Source organism: Medicago truncatula, chromosome 8, assembly GCF_003473485.1.
Source record: "Medicago truncatula cultivar Jemalong A17 chromosome 8, MtrunA17r5.0-ANR, whole genome shotgun sequence".
Classification (NCBI taxonomy): Eukaryota; Viridiplantae; Streptophyta; class Magnoliopsida; order Fabales; family Fabaceae; genus Medicago; species Medicago truncatula.
This window is the reverse complement of record NC_053049.1, coordinates 47,652,476-47,676,597: the sequence shown is the minus strand read 5'-3', so window position 1 is coordinate 47,676,597 and position 24,122 is coordinate 47,652,476. Positions and strand designations below refer to the sequence as shown.

The 24,122-nt window shown below is 32.1% G+C and overlaps 4 protein-coding genes and 5 non-coding genes across 12 annotated transcripts; 2 read left to right on the top strand and 7 right to left on the bottom strand.

Annotated features, from left to right (window-relative positions):
• Positions 1–835: 835 nt before the first annotated feature.
• LOC11417004 (pentatricopeptide repeat-containing protein At5g21222) lies at positions 836–5,850 on the top strand. Of its 4 annotated transcripts, none has more exons than XM_039829343.1 (4): positions 836–1,009; positions 1,267–1,356; positions 2,308–3,225; positions 4,744–5,850. In XM_039829343.1, exons 2-4 carry the CDS (start codon positions 1,339–1,341, stop codon positions 5,611–5,613), a joined length of 1,806 nt encoding a protein of 601 aa, XP_039685277.1. In that variant the 5' UTR covers positions 836–1,009; positions 1,267–1,338; the 3' UTR covers positions 5,614–5,850. The 4 variants fall into 4 exon arrangements, with proteins under 4 accessions (XP_039685277.1, XP_024627747.2, XP_039685276.1 ...); XM_024771979.2 differs by having other exon boundaries at positions 1,207–1,356; XM_039829342.1 differs by having other exon boundaries at positions 1,170–1,356.
• Positions 5,851–7,604: 1,754 nt separating this feature from the next.
• On the top strand, positions 7,605–10,730 carry LOC11417003 (chloroplast processing peptidase). Its single transcript, XM_003630744.4, has 5 exons — positions 7,605–8,107; positions 9,110–9,247; positions 9,725–9,811; positions 10,184–10,251; positions 10,346–10,730. The coding sequence occupies exons 1-5, from the start codon at positions 7,667–7,669 to the stop codon at positions 10,488–10,490; spliced, it is 879 nt and encodes a 292-aa protein (XP_003630792.1). The 5' UTR covers positions 7,605–7,666; the 3' UTR covers positions 10,491–10,730.
• Positions 10,731–12,417: 1,687 nt separating this feature from the next.
• Positions 12,418–13,920, bottom strand: LOC120577592 (ABC transporter G family member 39). The gene is made up of 2 exons (XM_039829202.1): positions 13,711–13,920; positions 12,418–12,630 (listed from the first exon to the last, which is right to left on the bottom strand). Exons 1-2 carry the CDS (start codon positions 13,918–13,920, stop codon positions 12,418–12,420), a joined length of 423 nt encoding a protein of 140 aa, XP_039685136.1.
• Positions 13,921–14,340: 420 nt separating this feature from the next.
• LOC11412887 (pleiotropic drug resistance protein 2) lies at positions 14,341–17,245 on the bottom strand. Its single transcript, XM_039829201.1, has 7 exons — positions 17,029–17,245; positions 16,363–16,411; positions 15,903–16,063; positions 15,660–15,769; positions 15,406–15,571; positions 15,025–15,156; positions 14,341–14,556 (listed from the first exon to the last, which is right to left on the bottom strand). Exons 1-7 carry the CDS (start codon positions 17,243–17,245, stop codon positions 14,432–14,434), a joined length of 960 nt encoding a protein of 319 aa, XP_039685135.1. The 3' UTR covers positions 14,341–14,431.
• A 3,960-nt stretch (positions 17,246–21,205) lies between these two features.
• LOC112417653 (small nucleolar RNA SNORD14) lies at positions 21,206–21,327 on the bottom strand. Its single transcript, XR_003008245.1, has one exon. It is a non-coding gene; the product is annotated as a small nucleolar RNA SNORD14 (small nucleolar RNA).
• A 45-nt stretch (positions 21,328–21,372) lies between these two features.
• Positions 21,373–21,477, bottom strand: LOC112417614 (small nucleolar RNA snoR99). Its single transcript, XR_003008215.1, has one exon. It is a non-coding gene; the product is annotated as a small nucleolar RNA snoR99 (small nucleolar RNA).
• A 105-nt stretch (positions 21,478–21,582) lies between these two features.
• Positions 21,583–21,673, bottom strand: LOC112417605 (small nucleolar RNA snR60/Z15/Z230/Z193/J17). Its single transcript, XR_003008206.1, has one exon. It is a non-coding gene; the product is annotated as a small nucleolar RNA snR60/Z15/Z230/Z193/J17 (small nucleolar RNA).
• A 63-nt stretch (positions 21,674–21,736) lies between these two features.
• Positions 21,737–21,819, bottom strand: LOC112417613 (small nucleolar RNA U83). The gene has a single exon (XR_003008214.1). It is a non-coding gene; the product is annotated as a small nucleolar RNA U83 (small nucleolar RNA).
• A 210-nt stretch (positions 21,820–22,029) lies between these two features.
• LOC112417606 (small nucleolar RNA Z43) lies at positions 22,030–22,122 on the bottom strand. Its single transcript, XR_003008207.1, has one exon. It is a non-coding gene; the product is annotated as a small nucleolar RNA Z43 (small nucleolar RNA).
• Between the last annotated feature and the right edge of the window lie 2,000 nt (positions 22,123–24,122).

Sequence of the window (24,122 nt, the reverse complement as noted above, 5' to 3'; positions counted from 1 at the left end):
AACCCATTCCTAAGATATTTAAAAGAGGGTTTATTTTTTTTAAATTAATAAACTAATATTGTGTCTATCTCAGAATAAAAAATAAAATAAAAAACTGATATCAAAATAAATGAATGAGCAATGAACTCCACCAAACTATGGATTATTCAGAAGAATCTTAGCTCCATTCTTGTATAATGTGTTAGACAATATTTGATTGAATTTTACTACATACTTTCCACTAAATTAACTCTGTTTTACAAAGACTCATTTCCCTTAAAAAATCAAAAAGAAACTAATAATAATGTTGTTTATTACAACAACATATAAATTTTATTTTGGTTTTAAAGGGATTTTTTTTCAAGAAATTCTTTTTATAGATCAATGATTAATTACACATGAATATTTTGGATTGTGAGTTTCATTGCTAAATTTTTAGAATAAAAAAAAATTACTTTGTTATGTATAAATTAAAATCTAAAAAAAAAAATGATTTTATTTATATTTATATTTGTCGTAAATTTTCATTAGAGTTTAAACTTGATGAAATAAATTGTAATCATATATTCGCACAACATTAAAAATATTGACTTACATGCCAAATATCTTAAAAGTCTCACAAAAGTTAATTTGTAATTGTTTTAAACAAAAAAAAACTGTAATTGATGGATGGTGAAAATGATTTGTATACTATATATATATATATATATATATATACACTTGATAGTTTGTTTATTTATTACGTGGTATAGTTTGATTCGTGAGTAGATGCTGGCGTGGCCTAGTCCACTCCACGGATGAGCTTGTTATTGTCATTTTGTCAAGACAGCCTCAAAAAAGTGCCCCGAAATCTGATTGAGATAAATATTTGTGGATAAGAATCTTCAATGTATGCCATACACACGAAACCCACTAAAATCAATGCTATTCTTTCTTCTTCACTAATCACATTACATGCACCATGACATAATAATTGGTTTCTAACTATGTACACTCAACTTGTCTAAGAACCTCGCTTCAACTCAGATAGGTACCTCTACTTTTACCTGTCTTCATAACAATTGTAAACATTACCATTATGTCATCAAATATGTAGCATATAATATAGTTTGTTCAAGATTAATTCACTCATATATGGATTAATGTTGTGAGCTCCTTTTGTTAATCGTTGTATTTTTTTAATATGACAGTTGATGATAACATTTTCTGGTTGGTTATCTTTTGTAGTTTTGAATGAGACATGTCCTTATGATGATGATGATGATAGTAATATAGCTAGTCTTGCAGCCAGAATCCGAGGCTTTCAGAAGCAGGAGTCAAGAGAGATTTCTGAGAATCTGATCAAATCTATTCATTGTCATGGATAGCAGCCAGAAGGTAGCCCTCATGAGTAATCAAAACGCTAAAGATTTATTAGCCATTGTACTGTCATCTTTTTAACTTTTTTTCTTTTCTAGTGACAATATCAGAAAATCATCTCTGTTGCAATATGCATTTAGATGTGACCTGTAATAATCACTATGATAGTGAACATTTAGACGTTTGTAGAAATATACTACTCGAGTTACTATTTCTTGGATTCATTGATCATAATAACACTGAATTTTAGGTTACTAAGACGTGGAGTATGAAGAAAAGCTTTTCCTTCATCTTATCATAAAAAGTATAATATGCATCTAAATTGTGAAGATAGTTTAGATAGTCTCAACGAATCTTAGATAGGCTTCATTACCATCGTAGCGTTTTGTTTGGACCTAACTTAACCGCACAAAATCAACTTGCCACCTGAGAGATGTCTCCTGCTTATAAACGCTTTTTCATGTCATTTTTCATCCAATATGAGATTCTCACTCACATTTGGCAATGATATGACATCAGGTTCTCTCAGAAACTTTAGGATGATCTCAATCTCAAATTTTGTGCTCTAAGGTGCTAGATATTGAAGTTGTATTGGAGTTCCACTTTGCTAAGGTTCCCAGGCTGTTGGATGTATATATGTGCTTGGGCACTCTAATCCTTTGAGCTAGCTTTAGGAGTGTGATCCAAACTCATTTAAAACTAGAATAATTTGCGATTATCTAAATAGTAAATATGGTCATGTACTCATGTGTATATATCAAAATGTTAATATGTTTTGATTGCATAATTATCCACATCTTAGGTATTAGGGATGAAAATTCAGTTATTATAAGTGATGGCCTGCAACTTATTTGATCTTTGATTTATGCATTGGATCCCAATGACTGTCACGTGTTAGTGTTAAAGATAATCATCAAGATGTATAGAAATATTGCCTATAATCTTCAACTTTTGGCAATTCTGAAATAGGAGCTGAGGCAATACAAGAACAATCAATCAAAATCAAGCTCTAATCCAGAAGAAACATGCGATGAATCCCGCTGTCTTATCTGTATGGGGAGCAACAGTTGTCAAACGGTTATTTCAAGAACAAAACTGATGAGTACTTTGATCAGAAAAGGGAAACCGCACGAAGCTGTGACCATCTTCAATAGTTTGACTGAAGAAGGACATAAGCCAACTATTATAACATACACAACACTTGTGGCTGCCCTAACGCGTCTAAAGCGTTTCAACTCTATTCCTTCCCTTCTTTCTAAAGTTGAAGAGAATGGAGTAAAGCCAGATTCAATTCTTTTCAATGCCATGATCAATGCTTTTTCTGATTCCGGTAAGGTACATGAAGCCATGAAAATCTTTCGAAAAATGAAGGAATGCGGATGCAAACCAACAACTAGTACTTTTAATACTCTCATTAAAGGATTCGGAATTGTTGGAAGGCCTCATGAAGCCATGAAATTGCTAGAGATGATGATTCAGGATGGAAATGTGAAACCGAATGAGAGAACATATAATATTCTCATCCAAGCATGGTGTACCAAGAATGAATTGGAAGAGGCATGGAATGTTATGCATAAAATGGTGAACTCTGGCATGCAGCCGGACATTGTCACATACAACACACTGGCGAGGGCGTTTGCTCAGAATGGTGAGACAGATAATGCGGAAAGGTTGATATTGAAAATGCAGCAGTATAATAACAAAGTGAAGCCTAATGAACGAACCTGCGGTATCATAATACGCGGTTATTGTAAGGAAGGTAACATGACAGAAGCCTTGAGATTTCTATACAAAATGAAGGAGCTTGGAGTGCATCCAAATCCTGTAGTTTTCAACTCCCTTATCAAAGGATATTTAGACATTACAGACACAGATGGAGTAGAGGAGGTAAGTTCTGGTATTTGATAGTATGCATATTTGTCAGTCAACATCCATTTGATATAATGACATATTCATGGGCACCTTTGTTTGTATTTTTTTCCAACAGGTTTTGAAGGTATTATGTGTTTGATGTGTCCCTACCTAAATTTGTGTTGCTCTTTATGAATAATTTTTGAGTAAATAGACACTTTGGTCCCTGACTTTGCACCTCGCTGTCATTTTAGTCCCCTACTCAGGATAAACTACAAAATAGTCCTTGAATATGCACATCTGTTATCAGTTTAGTCCTTACCGTTAAAAACCTATGTTAACTCATGATGTGTCAATCATAGGGACCAAATTGAAAGTAAAAAAAAAAAAAATTTATTAATGATAAAAAACCAAAAAAAGAATATTTATCACCTTCATCTCTATCTTTGCAATTTCAAAGTTGTGTCTCTTTTTGAAATTTTCAATTATAATTACCTTTTTACTCATATAAGACTACAACATTAGGCAATAGAATTGAAAAATCTGTACTTTTTGGTTGCTCAAATTCAACCTTCAAAATGGCATCCCTAAACACATTCTCAATGGTCTATCTTTAATAGAACATGTTAACAGGGGAAAAAAATCAAGAATTGGTAGAAAGAAAGATGATTTCAGTTTTTGCTGCAGGTTAGGCCTTTTCTTTTGGACTCTGTAGTGGTTTTTCTGTTGTGTTTGCGATGATTAACTTATCTAGTTTTTCATCTTTAAACCCAAAAGAATAAAATCTTTATGAAGATAGAGATGAATATTCTTTTTTCTGGTTTTTTATCATGAATAAGAAATATTTTTTTTACTTTCAATTTGGTCCCTATAATTGACACATCGGTAGTTAACAGAATTTTTTAACGGTAAGGATTAAACTGATAACAGATATACACATTCAGGGACTATTTTGTAGTTTATCCTGAGTCGGGGACTAAAGTGACAGCGAGGTGCAAAGTTAGGGACCAAAGTGACTATTTACTCAATAATTTTTTCTTGACATTCCATAATTCATTTATTTATTTTTGACAGTTCCATAATTCATTTTTTTGATATAGCATATTATGGATTCACATTGCTTTCTTAAACATTATTGACGTGTTTTGGTGTTATATTTAGCTTTATAAAAAAGATATTTTACAGTTCATAGTTCATACACAACATTGATGTAGGTGTAATGTGAAATGTCCACACACAAAAAAGGGTGTAATGTGTTATACTATGATTTATGGTTAAACGTCGTTTTTTTTCTTCTTTTTCTGAGAGGTGGTTAGACATTGTTGTTGCTCAGTAATTGAACACATCAAATTATAAACCATTCCTAATGTTAACTCTTTTCAATTTCTCCCTGTGCATTACATGGGTTCATAAGACTAGCAAGATTAATACTCCAAGATATCAACCACCTATTTCGAAATTGATTTTCTATACTCGTTATATCATGCTGGCCTTTAATTAGTCAGTATCTTGATTTGTGATAAAGATAGTAACCTACCAGTAAAATCTGGCCAGGCATTGACATTAATGGAAGAATTTGGGATCAAGCCAGATGTAGTGACGTATAGCACCATCATGAATGCGTGGAGTTCATCGGGGCTTATGGACAATTGTGAGGAGATATTTGATGACATGGTGAAGGCTGAGATAGAACCGGACATCCAAGCTTATAGCATCCTTGCAAAAGGCTATGTACGTGCAGGGCAGCCAGATAAAGCTGAGGCTCTTCTGAATTCGATGACCAAATACGGTTTACAAGCAAATGTTGTGATCTTCACTACCATCATTAGTGGGTGGTGTGCCGCTGGCAAAATGGATTGCGCTCTTAGACTTTACGAGAAAATGAACGAAATGGGAACTCCCTTGAATTTGAAAACATATGAAACTTTAATATGGGGATATGGAGAAGCAAAACAACCGTGGAAAGCAGAAGAGTTACTTGTTACTATGGAAGAAAGTGGTGTAGCTCCTGAAATGTCCACCATCGAGCTGGTCGCAGATGCTTGGCGTGCCATTGGTTTTTCTAAAGAAGCCAACAGAATTCTAAATGGTTCAGAAGAAGAATCTGAATTCGATGAAAGTTTTGATAAGATACCAGGGCAGAGCTTGGATAGAATTTATAAGAAGCAGAAACTTGGTGCTTCTCAATCTAATAATCTACTACAAATGCCTGATATAGTGGTAGCTCAGCCAGAAAGAACTTCTAATAACGCCAACATAAAAAGCCAAATGATAGTTAAAACATATGGCACAGTGCGGAATGCTACCGTTTCGATGGTTTTTGTTCGTAAAAATTCATATGGAGTACAGCCATTGATTGTAAGTAGGCATCAAACTCAAAATCAGATTATTAGGCCTTTACTTGACTGTTGCAGATTAGTGTGAATACGTTGCTGAGGTGACTTTCAATTGTGGTTATCTCGTTGATTTGTGATGAAACACAAAATCATATTTTGAATATATTTATTTGTTTCATTCATGTACTTCTGAAATCAGAAATTACACTTCAGTTTTGCCATAGTGGTGTTGTAAAATTTACTTTCCAATGAAATGCACAAGATGCAAGGCTACAGAATTGTTTGATTTGTGTTACTGTGAATGAATATAACCATTTCAGTCAAATCAAATCACACTTTATATGAGGAGAGATTGAACTGTTTACTAAATTTATTGTTTGTTGATAAATTTGATTAATACCCCTAAAAAAACAATAAATAAGCCACTATAGGCCATCCACATTGGACAGACTTATGTTTTAGTAAAGTCATAATAAATATTATGTATTGGTGTGGTTTTTCCTTCTAAATTTATCATTTATTTATTTTTTTACCTAATCAAATAATTTAATTTAATCATAATTTCTAATTTAAATCAAATCAAATTTAAATTTAAATTTACAACGTCTTATCCACAGGAATTTTTTGCACTCCTAGATCAGGGTCTTGGATCCACCACTGTTGATAGAAACATATTTAAGTAATATAGCAAGACTTTATGTCCAAGAGTCATACGTCCCAAATTGTATGTCACTTTGGAAAAAAAAATTGTTCCAAATTATATGTAGCTTTACAATACCAATGAAATATTTATGTTATTTTTCCGATTATATCCTTAACTATTAATTACTCTCTCTTCTTTCAATTATTTCATTTATCTTTTTCATACCATTTATTAGGGATAATTTTGTAAAACAACTCATAATTTCTCTTCCCCACACAATATTAATTATATTTCTTAATACGTATGAAATGGCCAAAACGTCTTACAATTTAAGACGGAAGGAGTATTATTATCACATTGATCGATTGAGGGAAAGTTTTGTCACCTACTATTGTTTTATCCGTTCGAAAGAGAGTTTAACCACAATATTGTAAAATCGAATAAAGAAAAAATAGTTGAAAGTTTACTAATATTTCCATAAAAAAATATATTTATATTTTAACATTTTACACGTCTTATATGACAAATAAAAGTAAACACAATATAACCTAATGAAACCATTAATTTGAAATGGTTAATGAACTTCAATTAAGAACAAATTATTAGAAATCAAATTCAATTTTACAGGTATAATAGTTCATTCTTGAGACATACCATTTTGATGATTCAATACAAAAATTTCAAAAAGTAAATAAACACAAATAAAACCTAATCTAGCCAAATCATTTAATGGATTCCAACTAAAAATAAATATTTAGAATCTAAGTTCAATTTTATTGGTGGAACAAATTAATTCTTGAGTAACCAACATCAATGTACAATTTTGATGTTAAAAAAATCATTCCAAAAAATAAATATAAAAAATAAGGGTTAAATATGTTTTTAGTCCCTATAAATATATCAATTTTTTGTTTTAGTCCCTCTAAAAAATTTCTTCAACTTTTAGTCCCTATTTTTAAGTTAATTTTAGTATTTTTTTTTAATGAAATTGTGCAGAAATGTGTAGAATATTGTAAAAATATTTCCCAAAAAAAATTAGAATTTTTTAACAAAACATAAATTTAATATGAATTTTTAACCATAAAAAATATAAAAATTCATATTAAATTCATGTTTTGTTGAAAAATTCTAAATTTTTTTAGAAGAGATTCTTATAATATTATAAATTTTTCTGCAAACTTTTATTCAAAAATGTGAATTCTACATATGAGTTTACTTTAAAAGAGGGACCAAAAGTGAAGATAGAAAATTTTTTGAGGACTAAAAGTTGAAGGAAAATTTTAAAGAAACTAAAACGAAAAGTTGGTATATTTATAGGGACCAAAAAGATATTTAACCAAAAAACAAACTTGAGAAACAAGAAAGAAAAGAGACAGTGAGTGCATAGGGAAAAGACAAAAACCCATCTTAGCCGTACAAAGATTTTACAATATCTCAAACAGGTTTCATTTCAACTCAAACACTTAAAGTCACTCACTCACTGTTCTTGTTGTTAGATATGCCATCATCATTCTCTATCTTCCCTTCACTTCAAACCCCAAACTCCAACCATGCTCATCTCTTCAATCCAATCAAATTCCCTAAATTCCATTTTAATTCAAGAAGACTCTCTTCTCCACCACGCTCTCATCCTACCTTTCCCCATCTCTACAAAACCTCTTCAACTCTTCGCCGTAGAATTCCATGTAGTAAAGCTTTGAAAGACTCCGGCGGAGGTGGCGGCGACGGTGGTGGTGGTGACCGGGAGGTGGATAAGAAAAATGAGTCGTCGGGACCTTTTCCTGATTGGTTGAATTTTACTTCTGATGATGCGAAAACTGTGTTTGCTGCTCTTGCTATATCACTTGCGTTTCGTACTTTCATTGCTGAGCCTAGGTTCATTCCTTCCTTGTCAATGTATCCTACTTATGATGTTGGAGATCGAATTGTTGCTGAAAAGGTACTCTTTTTCTTCATTTCAATCCAAGAACTTCTTACTGGCTTTGCATTTGCTTCATGTTGTATTTAATTACTCCAAAAGACAAATGAGATAAAAACACTAAGCTATGTAGGCTGTAGCATCGACACTTTAGATTGAAGACATGTTTAGTTCAAATATTTCATTTTCAGATCGAAAATGAAAAGTATAAAGTAGCGGCGACACTTATGATTGAAGACAAGTCTGATCGAATACCGACACATGTAGTTACATTCAAATATTTCATTTTCTCAAATTATTTACGGTATCAACGTGTTTTGCGTCGGTGATTCATACAAGTTCAAGTAAATAGATATGGCCATGCTATTGTTATAGGTTTTGACATCAGCATCCAATTAGATAGACTCTCTATAATGGTGCATCTCTTTGTAGATTTTAGATGCTTCTCCATTTGAAAAACTTCACCTATTTGTTGGAATATGGGTATACTTCTATATTCAGTGGCTTTTCTGTAACATTCACAGGGATAGAGAACAAGGGGGCTGAGTTGTTGTTTTCATTTTCCAAACACTAATTTTGAATTGATTGAAATAAGTTTACATGGAATGGTTAGATTATGATGTTCGTGCGAGTATTGGCAATTTGAATGTTGATTCAGTTTCAGAACATATATTATGTTTCAAGTTTGCTGTGCATCATAGATTTTTGTTCATTGTATTTCTTAGTGCACTAATTTGATACAATATTGATTTTCATACATACTAATCGGTTAATTCTTAGTTCATGTTGTTGAAGCATATTAATTGCTGGCTTAGTTATTTACTGATAACAGTCTCATAGCTGTAGCTATTTGTTGTCTTGAGAACTGTTATTGCAAGTCTCAAAACTCAAATACTCACTGGATAGAATCATGTGGATTTATGGCTATACCCCTTTAATAGATTTGACATCAAATGTCAACTAGACTTTCTGTTATGAACTTATGATGCATCTCTTAGTAATGATAAATCCTCATGTTTTCAGGTTTCATATTATTTTAGAAAGCCGTGTGCAAATGATATCGTGATATTTAAAAGCCCTCCAGTCCTTCAAGAAGTTGGGTACACTGATGATGATGTTTTCATAAAACGTGTTGTTGCAAAGGAAGGTGATGTCGTAGAGGTATGATATTTGGAGATGAACATTCATGCTTAGCTTTTTGTTCAATTCCTTGTTGAGCTAACGTCATTCAAGGTCTTGTCATTATCTTTTGTTTGTCGATGACTTATTTTTCCTCTTGCTTGATTAAAGTTTTTAGTGGAAGGTTAATCTGTTTTAACGATTAAGGTTTGGTTAACTGACTTATGCTCACTGTCTGTTACCTGCACTTGGAAGTTTGAAATCTGCATGAATGTAGTATATTTCATCAATATTCAATTGTAACTTCAGTCAGATTCTAACCCACTTGGGTGGATCTGGTGGTGTTGGCTTGAGACCTTGGAGTGTGCTTATCCTCAAGGTCTCACGTTCAATTCTCCCCGGCGCTAATTTGGGTGGACTAATTTAATTTCTTCAAAAAAAAAAAACTTGAGTCAGATTCTTGTTGTGTTTGATTCAGTGCCTTGGTGTATTAAATGTGAGCAATTGAATTATTTGCAGGTCCGTAATGGGCATCTAATAGTTAATGGGGTTGAGAGGGATGAGAAGTTTATCAATGAACAACCGAAGTATGAGATGAAACCCACAGTAAGTTCTACCCTTTTATATTGTACTCAGTTTTCCTCTTATTTTCTTTATTAGTCCTATGCGTAATTAATGTGCAAAACAATTTTTGGAATAATTACACATGTCATTCTTTGAGAGAATGGACTAAAAGACGAAGTTATGTCAAGAAAGCATAATCAAATTTAATATATACGCTGTGGTGGATGAGCCCTAAACAAAGGTTATGAAGATAATTTGGGCCAGGCATATGAGGGTTGGTCGTCCTATTGTGTTGTCTTGTGCTTGATTGTGTTTAAGGCGTGATCATTGAGCTCAGATCGTTTTTGTCATTGCACAAAAGTTCAGAACTAGTTGAATTTGTATTTAGTTTAATAATATTATTTGCTTTTGCAGCGTGTTCCTGAGAACTCCGTTTTTGTGATGGGAGACAACCGCAATAACAGCTACGACTCCCATGTCTGGTAAAATTTGTTTGAATTATATTATATGCATTATGTACACTATTCTTACATCTTATGAGTTATTTCCTTACAATGTTAAATGCAATTTTCTTAGGGGTCCCCTGCCAGCCAAGAATATCATAGGTAGATCAGTATTACGCTATTGGCCACCAAACAGAATTGCTGCCACAGTTGCTAAGGGAGGGTGCCCTGTTGATACCAAGCAGGAGACTCCTAGTACTACTCTAGCATCTCAATGATGAAGGCATCAACCTTTTGTCAAGCTTCATTTTAGCATTCATTGTGTACAACAGTTTGTTGGGAAAACGTTTTTACGCTCCTTCCCATTCTTTGTATTAGCTCGTGTCGTTGCCGATCAACCTTCAGTAACGAGATATTGAATCCAAATTAGCAAGACACTCACAAAAGATCATTGGTTAATGGTTGGTAATTGGGAATTGGGTGAATTTCTGCAGTAGGTAGCAATTGTTGGTTTTGAAGTTTTGCAGTAGGTAGCAATTGGATGAACTTTTTAAGAATTCTGCTCTTCACCCAGCACAAAACACTCGCGCCCTGCAGCCTTGTCAAAAATACCCTCGCGTGAGTTAACTAACGCCGCGTTAGTTAACTCACGCTAGTTCAATTTCTTTGTTGTTTCTTCTCTCGTTTTCTGCTTTCGTTTTCTAGCATCATGTGTTTGTTAACTATGAAGATTAAGTCATTTGGCCATCAATTAACTCACGTATTTCTTCTTTCATTTGAGCATTAAATTCATATAAAGATAGAGCCAAAATAAATTGATAAAAATTATAGAAACAAGCCATCAATTCATACACGTGAAGCCCATTAATTCTACAACACCAAACAAAAGCAGGGGTATTGATTTTTCAATTGCTGACAAAAGTAAAAAGCAATAGCAGATATGATTTTCAATTACTGATGAGTTTTTGCAGATATGAACTAGCGTGAGTTAACTCACGCAGTGCTTTACACATGCATTAATTAAGTAGCGTAACGTTAGGTAACTAACACATAAATTTACACCTGCGTTAGTTAACTAACGCAGGGGTATTTTGGGAAAGGCTGCCGGGCGAGAGCGAAAAGTGTTGGATGAAGAGATTTTAATTGTATATTGGTTATTTCCCAAATCCAACCTGGGGTTCACTACTTGGTCCTGATTCCGTATTGGCAAAACCCAATCCATGTACACTACCAAAAAAAAAAAAAAACAGTAATGATAGAATTTTAAATTCCTGACAAAATATACTCATTTTGAAAATAAGAACTTCCAAATAAGAATTTGAATTAACCGCTAAAATGACATTACTTCAGAAATTTCATTTATCCAAACACATTCTTTAAGTTTTGGATGAAGATGCAGTGTTGTGGTATCTTTGTTGTTGCTCTTGATGCTAACTCAAACTCAAACTTCCCATTCATCCTCACAATTAAAATTTTGCGCCTTTCTTATGGTTTTCTAATTGTCTTTCTTTTAGTCAATATAGATAGATAAATTTCTTATAATAGTTAATCTATATTATACCCAAATTAAAATACTCACAATTTATGCATTCCTTCTTTTATTGGTTATTTTTGTTGTTGTGGGAACTTTAAGGTAATAACCTGTTAGGTATTTTTGTTTGATTTTTAACGAGAATACCAATTTAATTAGGAGAAGGAGAACACACTGATGCCACAAGGTAACGCTGCATCTGTGGTTTATTAACTCAGAACAAACCACATTATACTCTAAGGGATGTGTGTCACTTGGAGGAAAAAACTAGAGGTGTGTGTTTCAACCGACAAATACAAGAAGGGTATTCATTCATTCCGTGTGTGATTGATTATCTTTTCTGGAAGTTTAACAACTTGATGCCATAGGCAAATACAAAAAGGAAGACAATTGTCAACTTGCGATTGGTCAGGTAAAACTACACAACCCTTTCACCTAAAACAACATTAATTAACAAAGATAAATTAGCAAAATTACACAGATCTGATAACAACTACATTATTATGCAGGTGGCAATTGAGGTAATTTATGTAACAATCCAAAGTCTAATATATTCTAATATCCTTTACCGATGTTTGGGTTCCAACCGCAAGTTAAAAATTTCTTTTGGGAACCCAAACATCCAGTAAAGGATATTGGAATATATTAGAGACTACTTTGGATTGCTACATAAATTACTTCAATTGCCACCTGCAGAGAATTGGTTGATGAATTGTGCACACAACAGTTCTCCCTGTAACAACTGTGTTTCTAACAGTACGCATAACTACTGCTGCAGCTCTAGCATCAAGACCAATCGTTGGTTCATTCATAAAGATAATGGAAGGGTTTGCAACCAATTCTACAGCAAATGGTAAACCTCTTTCTCTACTCGGTTGATAAGCCATCTATTCCAGGAAAGCCGACTAAGAAATTTCTCGCTAGATCTAACTCAACTAGCTCTATAACTTCCTCGATAAACATCTTGTTGCGAATTCAATGAAAAATCACACCAATAACAACTTGATGTGTGGAGCAAGAGATAATCAAGCAACCAAAACAAAGTGTATGGAACAATTAAATACAAGCCAAAAGTAGAAAACAATGGCAAGAAGAACACAAAGAAGAGAAGAACACAAAAGAATTTGTTGACCCAGTTCGGTCCAAATTGACCTAGTCTGGGAGAGACAGCAGCCCTCCGATCCACTATATGATGAGTAGCGTTACAAAAGAGAAATCAATGGGTTACAGGAATAAGTCTCCCGCCTAATTCTACCCAAAGTCCCAGCCTCTTCCCGTAACCGAGAGACTCAATCCTAATAGTGTTTCCCAAGGTGAATCAACCTTCAAAACCTAGTGTTTGTTCCAAAGAGACAAACTCTACACGTTGTTGCTTTTCTAAACCCTTGTTTCAGCCCCCTCTATCTCTCTCAAAGTTTGCTCTGATACAAGGTCTATATTTATAGTAAAAGTATAACTCATAAATTTGGAATAAATACCACACTGAAGATACTTTTTTTTTTCTCCTTCAGTGAAAGAATATTAGCATAAAAAATATAATATTCCCTTTCAAAATATATTTGCATCAAATCGTTCTTCATACAATACAAAAATATATTTATTGTCCATAAATATATTTTCAGCACAAAATATATTTGAAACAAATCTTTTATATTTTTAGCAACAATATTCTCCATCCATCAAATTTTGAGTCATACTACAACACATCTGAAGATAATAAGTAGAGTTGTAGACTGTTATAAGCTGTTTGAGTGTCATCTTAATTGATATTTTTCTTATCATTATGCATGGAGTTTAGGGACAAATAATTGATTCCTCGCTAACCACATAAAACAACCTTAATGCATGTGAAACTTGCATAATTATCTTATAACTGTCAAATGTCAAGTTTCTGACTGAATAGGTGGGGGGATATAAGAGCATATGAGAGGGTGTTAAACATGAAAATTTGTTTGATAATAACATACCTTTCTTGTTTCTATATCAACTTCTTTACTGAGCCGCAACCAAGCAGAAAACAGAAGAGATTCATAAACTGTAATATTGGGAGAGTGGATATCATTTTGTTCACAATAACCGCTAATCCGAGCAAAAGTTGCTTGGTTCTTAGGATAACCTGATATGCTAATACTTCCTTCAAGGTAACCGCTAGTTTTCCTTCCTGAAAGCACATCCATCAAAGTGGTTTTTCCAGCACCACTTACACCAACTAATGCTGTTAAAATTCCAGGCCTAAAAGCACCACTTATGTCTCTTAGTAGAGTCTGTTCTCTTCAATTCTTCATGTCTTCATTTCCTGATTATAAATTACTAATGTGACATTTGGGAGTTGTGATACTCTAATATATTTTCAAAATTATTTGAAAATTACTATTGAAGTAAGATGACTTTATTACACAATTTTTTTTCATGTAAAGTTAATTTCTGTGTTCAACTTTATTTTATTTGTCTTTTAGTGATAATAAAAATCTTTGATCACACACGTCATAAACAATATTATGCACGCACACATGCATGTACATACTCACACATACCTTTTACTCCTCAATGTTTAATCATTATGTATTTTAAGTATAAATGTCAAATCCAAATATTCACAGCTAGAAAAATACAAATGTCAAAGCTAACGATAAAATGTTCACTGAATAAAGATGTATAAATTTACATTGGGCATATTGATGTAATAATTCACATTTTCAAAAACAAGTGACAGAGGCTGAAAGGGTAAAACACCATTCCCTTCTTGAATTTTGCATTCTTTGCAGCTTTAGGAATTGAGCTATTCGTGCTGTTTCTTACTTCCATGTCAACACCTGTAGTAATCACAATTATCTTAGTGTTCATTTCCAATTGGCATGAATGATTATGGTAAATTGTATGTTAGTATAAAAAAATTACGCAGAAATCATATCAATGGTGTGCACTTGAAATAGAGATAAATAAGCTACTCGTTTTGGTTAAGGTAAAAATTATTTTAGGATAGAATCGGTGTTTCTTTTGACTAATAGCAGAGTAGAGTAAAATAATAATTTAGTCCTTCAAGTATCACTTTTCTCCTATTTAGTTCCTAAACTATATGAAAATAACAAATAGTCCTTAAATTAAATGAAATCCATTTAGTCCATGAATGATATAAAATCCGTCTCTCGAGTCCCTAGTATCACATCAGTACATAACAGTAGGCACTAACTTGATGGAAATTTTGAATTTTAAGAATAATTTATTATTTTTATATACATTAGGCACTTTAGGGATTATTTTCAAACAAAATTTATTATTTCCTTCAAACGATTCAACATTTGAAGCTGAACTTTCTGTCATATCTCCTGTTGTTTTTTCTACTGAGGAGGACTTCGTTGTGCTTTCCCTATTGTCTTCCTGTTCCACTATGATAGATTTTGAGCTTCTGAATGCTGCAATTTAATTTCAAAGTGATATCAGAGGTTTTTTTTTTTTTTATAACGATTTTTCAAATAGTTGTCCATGTTGCAAGATTGGTGGCTTTGCTTTTCTTGATATGGTTATCTAATAGGTCTCTTTCTAGTGTTCCTTTCTAATCCTCTCTTTTAATTGAGTTATAAAGATTATAATATAACAATTTAAGAAACAAGATTTTACAGATGCAAAAATGCAAAATCAAAAAAGATAAGATGGAAACTTACGGTCCAAGTAAGTTAGAGCGAGAATGAAACAAACATTGAACAATAGAGAAAATCCTATAAGAGCACGGATAGATATCCAATACCAATAGTCTTCTGTAAATATGCCTCTGGCCTTAAGAAAGGCCTTCCCAACCGTGGGTTCATCAATTCTGGGGTCAATATTAGGCTGTGAAAAGTGAAAAATCAGTAATTAATTGATAGTTATGTTATAAGGTTGAAGAACAATGATTATATCAACAAGAATAAGATCTCACAGTCACAGCACTCCATCTTTTGTCTAGAAATTCATTGATGCTTATTGCAGTCATTCCATACATCATAGGTGAAGCATAATGGCACCATATCATCCATGGTTCAATATCATCTATATATGAAGAGAAGGTTTGCAGTGGTTAGATAAAAAGAATCTATTTCACATGAAAAATTAGAAATCTCATTTAATATTGAAATATTTTTTAGTAATATTTATGGATGTATAAAGAGAAATTGCTACTTACCTCTTGAAACAGTAAATCCACTTAAAACAAAAATAACTAAAATTGTTATGGAACCAAATGTATTAGCCACAACTCTTGTCCTTCCAATTACAGCAATGAACCGGAAAAGGGGTAGGGGCATTTGGTTCACACAGAAGAATGCCAGTAGTTGACGGAAAAACCTGAAATAAGCTTTTAGATACATAATTGAAGTTTTGCCAGTAAAAAAATAGTAATTAAAATGATAGAATAATATTGCAATCAAAAATGTTTTTTCAAAGGTTTTAATCTAGAAAGCTTTTTTGATGTCATAATATTACTTTCCGAAGGTGAGATTGTCTATCAAGGTCCTCGGGAGAGTGTTCTAGATTTTTTTCAAAGTGTGGGCTTCAAATGCCCAGAAAGGAAAGAATTGCAGACTTTTTACAAGAGGTAACTTCTAGAAAGGATCAAGAGCAGTACTGGTTCAGAAGGGACAAACCTTATGAATATGTTAGTGTGCCTGATTTTGTAATCCACTTCAACAGTTACTGAATCAAATGGAATATGTCATCAAAAAGGTTATATGTTTCTGGTGCAGGTTGCAGAAGTGAGATTATCGTAGTAACATCCGTGATATGAAACATTTACCTCATAAACCTGACAATTTGGAAGGTTGTGGAACTATCCAAACCAGTTGAAATTCCATCCATAAAGAGTGCTTTTGCAGGTCCTACTAACATTTCACCTGCATTGTGTTTTTATGAATTGAGATTGAGAATTGATAAAATGAATATGATTCTATGCAATATTGTTATTATTCTATAAAGACTTGCAATTTGAGAAGCACACGACACTTACCAGTGGTTAAACGCTTATTTTGCCCACCAGATTATGTAAGATTTTTTTACCAAAATATCAGCACACATTTCCAACCCAAGAATCTATGTATTATATAAATAAATTAGATGAAAGAAAGTAGGATGATTGTTGACTAAAAATCAATCAACTTATCAGCACACATTTCCAACCCAAGAATCTATGTATTATACAAATAAATTAGATGAAAGAAAGTTGGATTATTGTTGACTAAAAATCAATCAACTTTAAAAGTAATAGCATAACCAAACCTTGAGAATATAATATGTAACAAGACTTGTTTCTTGACCTTCTATTGATGTTACTTTCATGAAAGCATCTATTTCAGGATCTGGTTTGATACCTGCTTCTTTTTCGCGTCTTGACAATTCTGTCAACATGTCATATCTTGTTCCAACTCCCAAGCAGCACCCGGAGAAGTCACTGTCTTTCTCCAAGGTGAAGATCATGCTGACTAATATAAGCACATGTTCTTTGAGGAACAAATTCTGACAGTTCATGACCATTGTAAGTGACTCTTCCTGAATCCTGATACCTGTTGAGAATTTTATGATGCATATGTTTGGCAAACTTATATAAGGAAATAGTTATTCTTTTTAAAAATTATCATGAAATCCTTTTTTTTTTCTTCTTGAAAAGAATTATTCAAAATGTTTTAAATGACAAATTATGATCACTAATGTTAGGAACATACTCAACTATTGAGTAATTAATTAATCTCATTTTGATTAGTAATGCACTAAATGAGACTCATATATTCATTGTATTAAGATTTTAGTGAATGTGATTTTGTTTAATGAGTTGTGTTTATTCTCAGTGCACCCTCACCTCTCCAACATTTTTAATTTTAAGTGTAAAAGTAATACTCCTATAAAATATGATTATGCAGTACTCATATGTTATTTTTTTAAATGTAAGGAAAATAAGAATAAAACTTTAGCAAATTATTAACCTGTAATGTTCCTTTAACTTTATCATCTATTTTCAATTAGGGTGCAGGTAATGCCGTGATCCATATGGCAAAAAATAGAAGGAATAATTCAAATCGGATATACCAACAACATAAAATCATTTAATATATTTTTGATAAACTATTTAAAAATACTCAAATAGAAGGAATACTCTTATTTTTTATAAATAAGAATTATATACTTTTTTTTTTGAAGGAATTATATAATTTTATACCTCAATTATTGATTTATTTCAAAATATAGAAATTAAGATTCTATCTAATTCAAATTCTGATGAAATTAAAATTGAAAATGTGAACTCATTAAAAAAATTAAAAACCATGATATTTTTCTTGTGTATAGAAGAAACCATGAATAATTAAAATTATTTAGATAAGATAATATATTTGTTGAATATACCTCTATTAGACCATTTACGATGGTAAAACAAATTCAACAACCCTCAACACCCACTTTTTCAATTTCCAACACTCCACATCATTTTCTCTCTTTTAATTCAACACTCATTCAATTTTTACCTCTCCAATGGTTTTTTCATTCAACACCCTACCCAGCCATCTTTTATTTCTTATTCTTATTTAATTTTATATTTTTGTTTTTATAATTACATAAAATTACAATTATCGATTATAATTAAATTAAAATGAAGAAACACTTTAACAATTTTTTTTTTTGTAAAAACAAAATTTATTTACATAATTTATTTTTATTTTCTTAACTTAAAATACAATACAACAAATTAAGTACGAGTCACACAAATAGCTTAAACATGCCAAGTGTCACAACATTATCCATTTCTCTCTTCTCTCTCCGCGTCCCAACTCACCCACGCGCCCTGTCGGCGCGTGTATCTCACGCGCCTGTTTTGAGCAATCCAAGCACGCCACGCGTCTCTGTGGGCCAGCTTTAAACATGTTGAACTTGTTCAACACCTCTCTCCTCCAACTCAGTTTTTTCCCATTTCAACATGTTGAATGGCAAATTCAACATGCCATTGCACTTGGTCTTACATTCAGAGTAGCATTGGCTAGTGTTGGCAAGGCCCTAGTTCCATCATAGGCATCTCTTTCAACTGACAAATTTTCAAACCGGACTTCAATCTTAGACCATGTACAATGGTTAAAAAATTTCAATACCCTTCAACATCCACTTTTTCAATTCCCAACACTCCACATCATTTTCTCTCTCATAATTCAACACTCATTCAATTTTTACCTCTCCAATGATTTTTTCATTCAACACCCTACCCCACCACCTTTTATTTCTTATTCTTATTTAATTTTATATTTTTGTTTTTATAATTACCTAAAATTATCAATAATAATTAAATTAAAATAATACAATTAACTATTTATTTTTTGTTTTTATAAACACCTGCAATTGTGTTTTTGTAAAATAATTTATTTTTATTTTCTTAACTTAAAATGTGACACACAAATAACTTAAGGATGTTGGTTGGAAAATTGATTTTGGTTTTGAAGATGTTGGTTGGGAAATTGATTTGGGTGTTGATAATTGTTGGGATTTTGGTAGGTAAATGGATAATCAGAAGAATTTTGGGTGTTGAATTGATTATTATTGGGATCTATTTCACTAAACAAACACTAAAACTTCAAAAGAAAAAGATTAAGAGAGTGAAAAATTTGATTTTTTTTTCTATGTCCAAATCAAATGATCCTCTCTGTTTGTAGAGAAAAAAAAATCACGAATTTTGGTAAAAAAAAAAAATTGATTTGCAATGAAATAATTGAGTCCAAATTATTAAGAAAATAAAAATCCAAGCAACTTCAACCCACACGTGTCCCTACTTTATCCAGAAAATCTTCTCTCTCCGCGTCCAACTTCAACCCACACGCCCTGTCGGCGCGTGTAGCGCACGCGCCCAAAAGAACCAACAGAAACGCGACGCGTGGCATACGGTGCAGACTTTCAACATGTTGAAATGGTTCATCATCTCTTTCATCCACATCATTTTTAATAACCCCTTCTCCAATGGTTTCAATAGTTGAAAATGGCTTTCAATAACCCCATTGTGGGTGGTAGGAATCTCATTTCCAACCCTATTGTAGCAATAAAGACATGGAAAACCAGTTAGTAGAACCTTGCTCTTGCTCAAAAAAGATGAATTAGAAAGTAAAAGCAATTCAAATCAAACCAAATAAAGTTATATCTACCATCATTCTATCCCTCATCTTGTGGAGAAAGTTCTCATTGTCTTCTTCAGCGGTATTAATTATGCTCTCAAGAATATGCTTCTTTTTTTCTAGTCCAAGCTTTGTGATATCATTTATCAACCTTTTCATAGTTACCTTTCCATTATCAAGAACTTGCTTAAATATCCCTTTTCTCATTCTATCATATGCTGGAAGCCTCCATTTTGAGCTCTAAACTATATTTTGTGATTCGTTGGTTATTCGAGGGTTAAGGGTTATATTAGCATACTGAAAAGTTTAGATGGAGTAAGCAGCAACGCCGTCAAAAACTTAACAGGACCAATGTAGCAATTTAATATAAAATCTTATATTCAGAATCGGATATTGTTTTCGCCAAACAGAATTTTTTAAAACAATTGTTTAAATTCTCGTTACGCATAACAGAAACTAGTAATTCAGAGTTCCTCGTTTTGGACTCAAATGAAACTACTCGCATGATTATATTAAATATACAACGTAAGTAAATAAAATTCATGTAACAACCTGAATACCTTAATAAGCAAACAAGAACATAGAGCAGGAATACAAACAGAAAACATGCAAGGGGACTAAATTGCACTAAAATCAAAGGACAAATCTGAATGTTATTTCTTCAGACTGGATCAGAATTCTCATGCAATCTTGCAGGACTGATTTGTTTCAATCGGAATTGAAATTACAATGAATCATAAGACTAGAGCTGAAAACGTGATACCCTTTCTAATCGGCTGTGCCTCATTATATTCTGAAATTGTAACTGAATTGCTCAAACTTGCTCAAGCTCGGAAGCCTGGAATTTCAGCACTAGTTTTACAATTCAGAAAGAAGAAAAAAGTGCTTATTTTTGCTTTTAGCTTCAGTTGAGATTTTTTTATATGAAATAAATTCCCCCCTATTACAAGTCACTAAAAATCTATAATAACAGTAGCATGTGTCCTGTACATCTACATAATCAACTACGAATTAGAGTAACGGAATAATCCACAGATATTGCTAATAGACATCTACTTTTGTGAACTTAGTTGTGTAGGATGCTGACAATGCCACCTTCAACAGGATTATTGCTCACCAGTTGCAAACATAAATTCTGCCTACGGAATAAGAAAACAAAAAGAACTAGCTCTATTAGTAGAAATATCTAAAAGTCATTAATCACCTTAACAAACATAAAAACATCTTAGGCGGCCAATGCGAATGTTTTGAGAAACAAGCCTTAGGATTGTCATCTTTGAATGATTCAAAACAATCTTAAAAATTTACATAATCAAAACACAAAACTAGTAATCTCTAAAAAATAAGTGTCAGTCTCAGACATCCAAGGAAGGATAAAGCAGCATTAACTCTCAAGCCTGGCGAAGGCGAAAGTTCTTAGGCGGCCACTGCGAATGTTTTGAGAAACAAGCCTTAATGTTATCATCACAGACGACATTATATAATTATATAAATAAATAATGTAAAAGCAAAGAGATATACTTTTCCATCCTAAAATGATCAGCAAAATATAAGAAAACAGAGCTGACAAAGTGAAGCAGATGGATAATTTGCATATAAGGGACGCATTCTTCCCATAAGCAATCAGAAACACTGCTTACAGGGCAGACGAATAGTCCCCAAAAAATTGCAAATAAATACAGATCTACTTCAACAATACAAATTTATCACTGTTTGATTGGTTGATATGAAAGTCATCAGATAGGAGCGAAAGACTAAAGATTCTGTTTAATCATAAATAGATCATTTGAACTATGCAATTGATCATCATATGACTCTCCAACCAATCAAAGATGTTGAACTTAATAATACTATTACAACAAAATAAAATGAAAATATAAAATTCCTCAGAAGGAAGGCAGTATGGTATAGTAAATCATCAATGTTCATACCCTAACACATTTTCCATCGATCTCATCATTGGAAGAAAAAAAAAAAAACTAGATCTATGTACGAAGAATTTATAATTTAAATAATGGCCTCATAGAGAAGATTAGAATTTTCCACATGAATTAATTCAGACATATGCTTGTCTATTAATTATTTTAATCATCGGCCAATTCAAACTTAACAATGAATAATAATTTCAACAAATAAAAGAAAAATGAAAAACCTAAATTGAAAGAAAAAAATAAGGGACTCAGAATATGGGTGGTGATATAACAGGATGGTCGGCAAGGCCAATTGGCCATTACGACGAACGAGACCTAATCACAATCGTCACCGTCGCCTTTCAAATTCAATCTTATTTGAAAAACTAATTAAAATCGATTGAAAACAAGTTAAGAACATGCGAGATTAAAGCAAAGGGAAAACATGAAGTTGCGGCTAGAAACCCTAATCGTAACTGTGATACAATGGAGAAGGGGTATCGAGGTGCTTATAAAGAGTACTGGGAGTGTGAACTAGGGTTTTGGCTGTGAAACTGTAGACACGTGTAACTCATTTCTAGAATGTGCGGCTGGTGCGCCTTTGCTTAACCTACGCCACCCTATATTTTTTTTTTATTAGAATTGTTGTTCACACATTTGGTTTGAGTGAGAAACACGAGTAAATTATTCAAATGTTCATCGGCAGTTAACTGCCGAAATTTTAAAGAATCGGCTGCAGTTAACTGCTGAGGAAAACTTCGGCAGTTAACTACCGAGGAATTTCAAACATGAAATTAAATAAGAAAATGCACATAAATTTTTCTTAATTAAATTTAATTCTTTAATCCTTTTAAGGAATTAAACATAATTATTTTAATGATTTATATGATTTTGTTGTCATAAATGAAGAAATATGAGAGATGAATAATATCTGCAATCGGTAGTTAATGGACCTAAAATGATGATTCAATAAAAAAATGCAACAACAAAAACGTTAAAAATGATAGAATAATTATATTTGTAATTATTATTAATTAATTTCATTGATGTCTGTCATTATTCATAGGTTTGACTGACCTATTATTACTTTATACTAATATTTCAATATTATTACTTTAATTAACATGAAAAACGCAACAACAAAAAATAAAAATATTTGTCATCGGTAATTAATGGACCTAAAATGGTGATTCAATAAAAAAAAAATGCAATAACAAAAAACATTATAAATGATAGAATAATTATATTTGTAATTAATTTCATTGATGTCTGTCATTATTAATAGGTTTGACTAACCTATTATTACTTTATAATATTTTAGATATTATTCATCCCTCGTTCAAATAATTATATCTGTAATTATTCTATTAATAAAACCTCTTTTTTTTATAGAAATAAAAGCTCTTTCCATTACTAGTAAGAAACGTGATCGAATACTGCAATTGTTTGAAACGTACAAAATAATGATTGAAACATTCAAAATCAATAAATATTATTAATGACAATTTATGGTTTTGTAAAAAAAAACAGGTTTGAGGTTTCCTCTGCAGTTAACTGTCGAAATTTTCAGTTTTCCTCGGTAGTTTACTGCCGAAGTTTTCCTCGATAGTTAACTGCAGCCGGTTCCATAATTCGGCAGTTAACTGTCGAGGGGCATTTTGGTAAATTACTTAGTGTGACACAGCCAATGCATATGTGTCAACAACAATTTTTTTTTTTTATTCTTCTGGTACAGTAAAATATTGTTTTTTTTTTAAGAGAAAAAATATAGTTTTTTAAAAGTGTTTGATCATTCGTTAACATTTCTCTTTAAAATAATGTCTATTATAGTTAAAAGCACTTTTAATCATGAGTGCCTCTTTAAAATAATATTAACAATGGTTAAATGCACCTTTAAGCGATTTTTCGGTTTTTGTTTTGTTTTTGTTTTCGGCTAAAATAATATTGACGGTTAAATGCACCTTTGAGCGTTTTTTTTAAAGTGAATAAATGGATGTTTGGGATTTGAATTTTGGCCTATGCATAAAGCAATTATCAACAATCTGTTTACCGATGTAAAAAAGGAAAATGTGATTCCAACTTGTAATTTTTGGCTTGCCCTATTTTTTGGCGTGTTGGCCTGCCTAATGAAAAAACTTTTTCTTTTTTTTTACAGTTTATTAATACAAAAATATATTGTAGTTAGCTTGGTTAGTAAGCTAAATTTCCTAAGAGCGTTGATACCTCTAAATTTTCTGTTATCAACATTAGTCTTTTTTTTTTCTACAAAAATTTATGTTACATGTTCTAAGCCACACTTTTTTATAACATGACATTGTTGAGACATTAAAATATCATTATCTTAATAACTTAACATGT

What these genes read in the sequence shown, in the direction of transcription:
- LOC11412887 (XM_039829201.1), bottom strand. Translation starts at nt 17,245, where the DNA reads ATGGTCATGAACTGTCAGAATTTGTTCCTCAAAGAACATGTGCTTATA. An exon ending in GAAAGTAACATCAATAGAAG is followed by an intron (nt 16,412 to 17,028) that starts GTCAAGAAACAA and finishes CATTTGATTCAG; the next exon opens with TAACTGTTGAAGTGGATTAC. An exon ending in AAATGTTGAATCGTTTGAAG is followed by an intron (nt 14,557 to 15,024) that starts GAAATAATAAAT and finishes TGATTACTACAG; the next exon opens with GTGTTGACATGGAAGTAAGA.
- LOC11417003 (XM_003630744.4), top strand. Translation starts at nt 7,667, where the DNA reads ATGCCATCATCATTCTCTATCTTCCCTTCACTTCAAACCCCAAACTCC. An exon ending in AGGAAGGTGATGTCGTAGAG is followed by an intron (nt 9,248 to 9,724) that starts GTATGATATTTG and finishes AATTATTTGCAG; the next exon opens with GTCCGTAATGGGCATCTAAT. An exon ending in AGCTACGACTCCCATGTCTG is followed by an intron (nt 10,252 to 10,345) that starts GTAAAATTTGTT and finishes CAATTTTCTTAG; the next exon opens with GGGTCCCCTGCCAGCCAAGA.
- LOC120577592 (XM_039829202.1), bottom strand. Translation starts at nt 13,920, where the DNA reads ATGGATGTGCTTTCAGGAAGGAAAACTAGCGGTTACCTTGAAGGAAGT. An exon ending in TTGATATAGAAACAAGAAAG is followed by an intron (nt 12,631 to 13,710) that starts GTATGTTATTAT and finishes TTCCTGGAATAG; the next exon opens with ATGGCTTATCAACCGAGTAG.
- LOC11417004 (XM_039829343.1), top strand. An exon ending in ACACAGATGGAGTAGAGGAG is followed by an intron (nt 3,226 to 4,743) that starts GTAAGTTCTGGT and finishes AAATCTGGCCAG; the next exon opens with GCATTGACATTAATGGAAGA.